The following is a 1101-nucleotide window of genomic DNA, read 5'->3' as shown; positions in this document are numbered from 1 at the left end:
CCGAGCAGCATTGGCCAGCAACGAGCCGACAGACTACTTCAGAAAAAAAGGAACGTTTGGTCATCATTGCCAATAGAGACTAAAACTTGTCACTCTTGTCTCTAGACTACGCACAGCGCAACACAAGCTTCACAAAAGCGTCCTTCCATATCACAACGCTGATCGACCTTTCGTATTCCGACGCCCTAGCGTACGGATGTAATAACAAGTGAGTATGGGCATATTAGTGACCACCGTGATGACCTTTGTAGTAAGCCTCCCGACGGCGGGCGAATCTGAGATTGAATAGTGAGTGCCACGGACAAGGTCCGACAGCCTTACTCCTCGTTCATAGCCTCAACATTGAGCGTCTTGAGCCATCTCTGTTCGGCCTCATTGTTCCACTTGACCATAGCATAACCTGGGGTGTTGGCTGGTATCTCACCCTGAAGGGGAGAAGGAGGAGTTGGAGGAGCTGGACGACGGAGATGAAAAGCTCACATTTTTTATCTGGTTCTGCTTCTCGAGCCACCAAGACCACATCCAGTTGGGATTACGATGGCGTGGTATCTAGAGGTTGAGCAAGCAAGATACGAAATAGGTCCTCGTCGATCCATTGAATACACCGTATTGACAGGCAGCAGCATATTCGGCAATCCAGATAACAGCGAGTGAGCCGAAAAGGTAACGTGTGAAGTAATTGCCGTGGAGAAGGCGCCTGCCACCCATTACAAATCCAATACCACTGCTGCTGACTAACTCAAGCAAGAAACACATCGTCCGACGTTTCAGAATTTCTCGCTCGCCACGAAGTTTCCTGTTCACGCGTTCAGTATGATACCTTCCCTCCAAAAGTGACCATATGTTAACCGATACCTTGGTCATTGGCACTCTTACATGATTCCTTATACGCGCTCGAATATGGATTCACCTACTACGTACGGTGAACGTTTACCTTCTTGAGCGATGGCCATATCACGTTGATGTACGACGATACGCTAGAGTGATTGATGCGGTTGAGAGGCTAGGGAAGTGGTACGGCTTGTAGCCTAGTAGCGACAAGCCCACATCTCGCGAGAAGACACGGCGCTCGGACGTATTTCGCCGAATAGGACGGATTAT

The 1101-nt window shown here is 49.2% G+C and overlaps 1 protein-coding gene across 1 annotated transcript; it reads right to left on the bottom strand.

Annotated features, from left to right (window-relative positions):
- Window positions 1-317: 317 nt before the first annotated feature.
- Window positions 318-522, bottom strand: Pmar_PMAR024999 (hypothetical protein; the record flags this gene model as incomplete). Its single annotated transcript, XM_002774635.1, has 2 exons — window positions 318-425; window positions 481-522. The coding sequence occupies 2 exons, from the start codon at window positions 520-522 to the stop codon at window positions 318-320; spliced, it is 150 nt and encodes a 49-aa protein (XP_002774681.1).
- Between the last annotated feature and the right edge of the window lie 579 nt (window positions 523-1101).

Source organism: Perkinsus marinus (assembly GCF_000006405.1).
Source record: "Perkinsus marinus ATCC 50983 genomic scaffold scf_1104296958184, whole genome shotgun sequence".
NCBI lineage: Eukaryota > Perkinsozoa > Perkinsida > Perkinsidae > Perkinsus > Perkinsus marinus.
The sequence above is the reverse complement of the archived record's forward strand: the minus strand, read 5'-3'. Positions and strand labels throughout refer to the sequence as shown.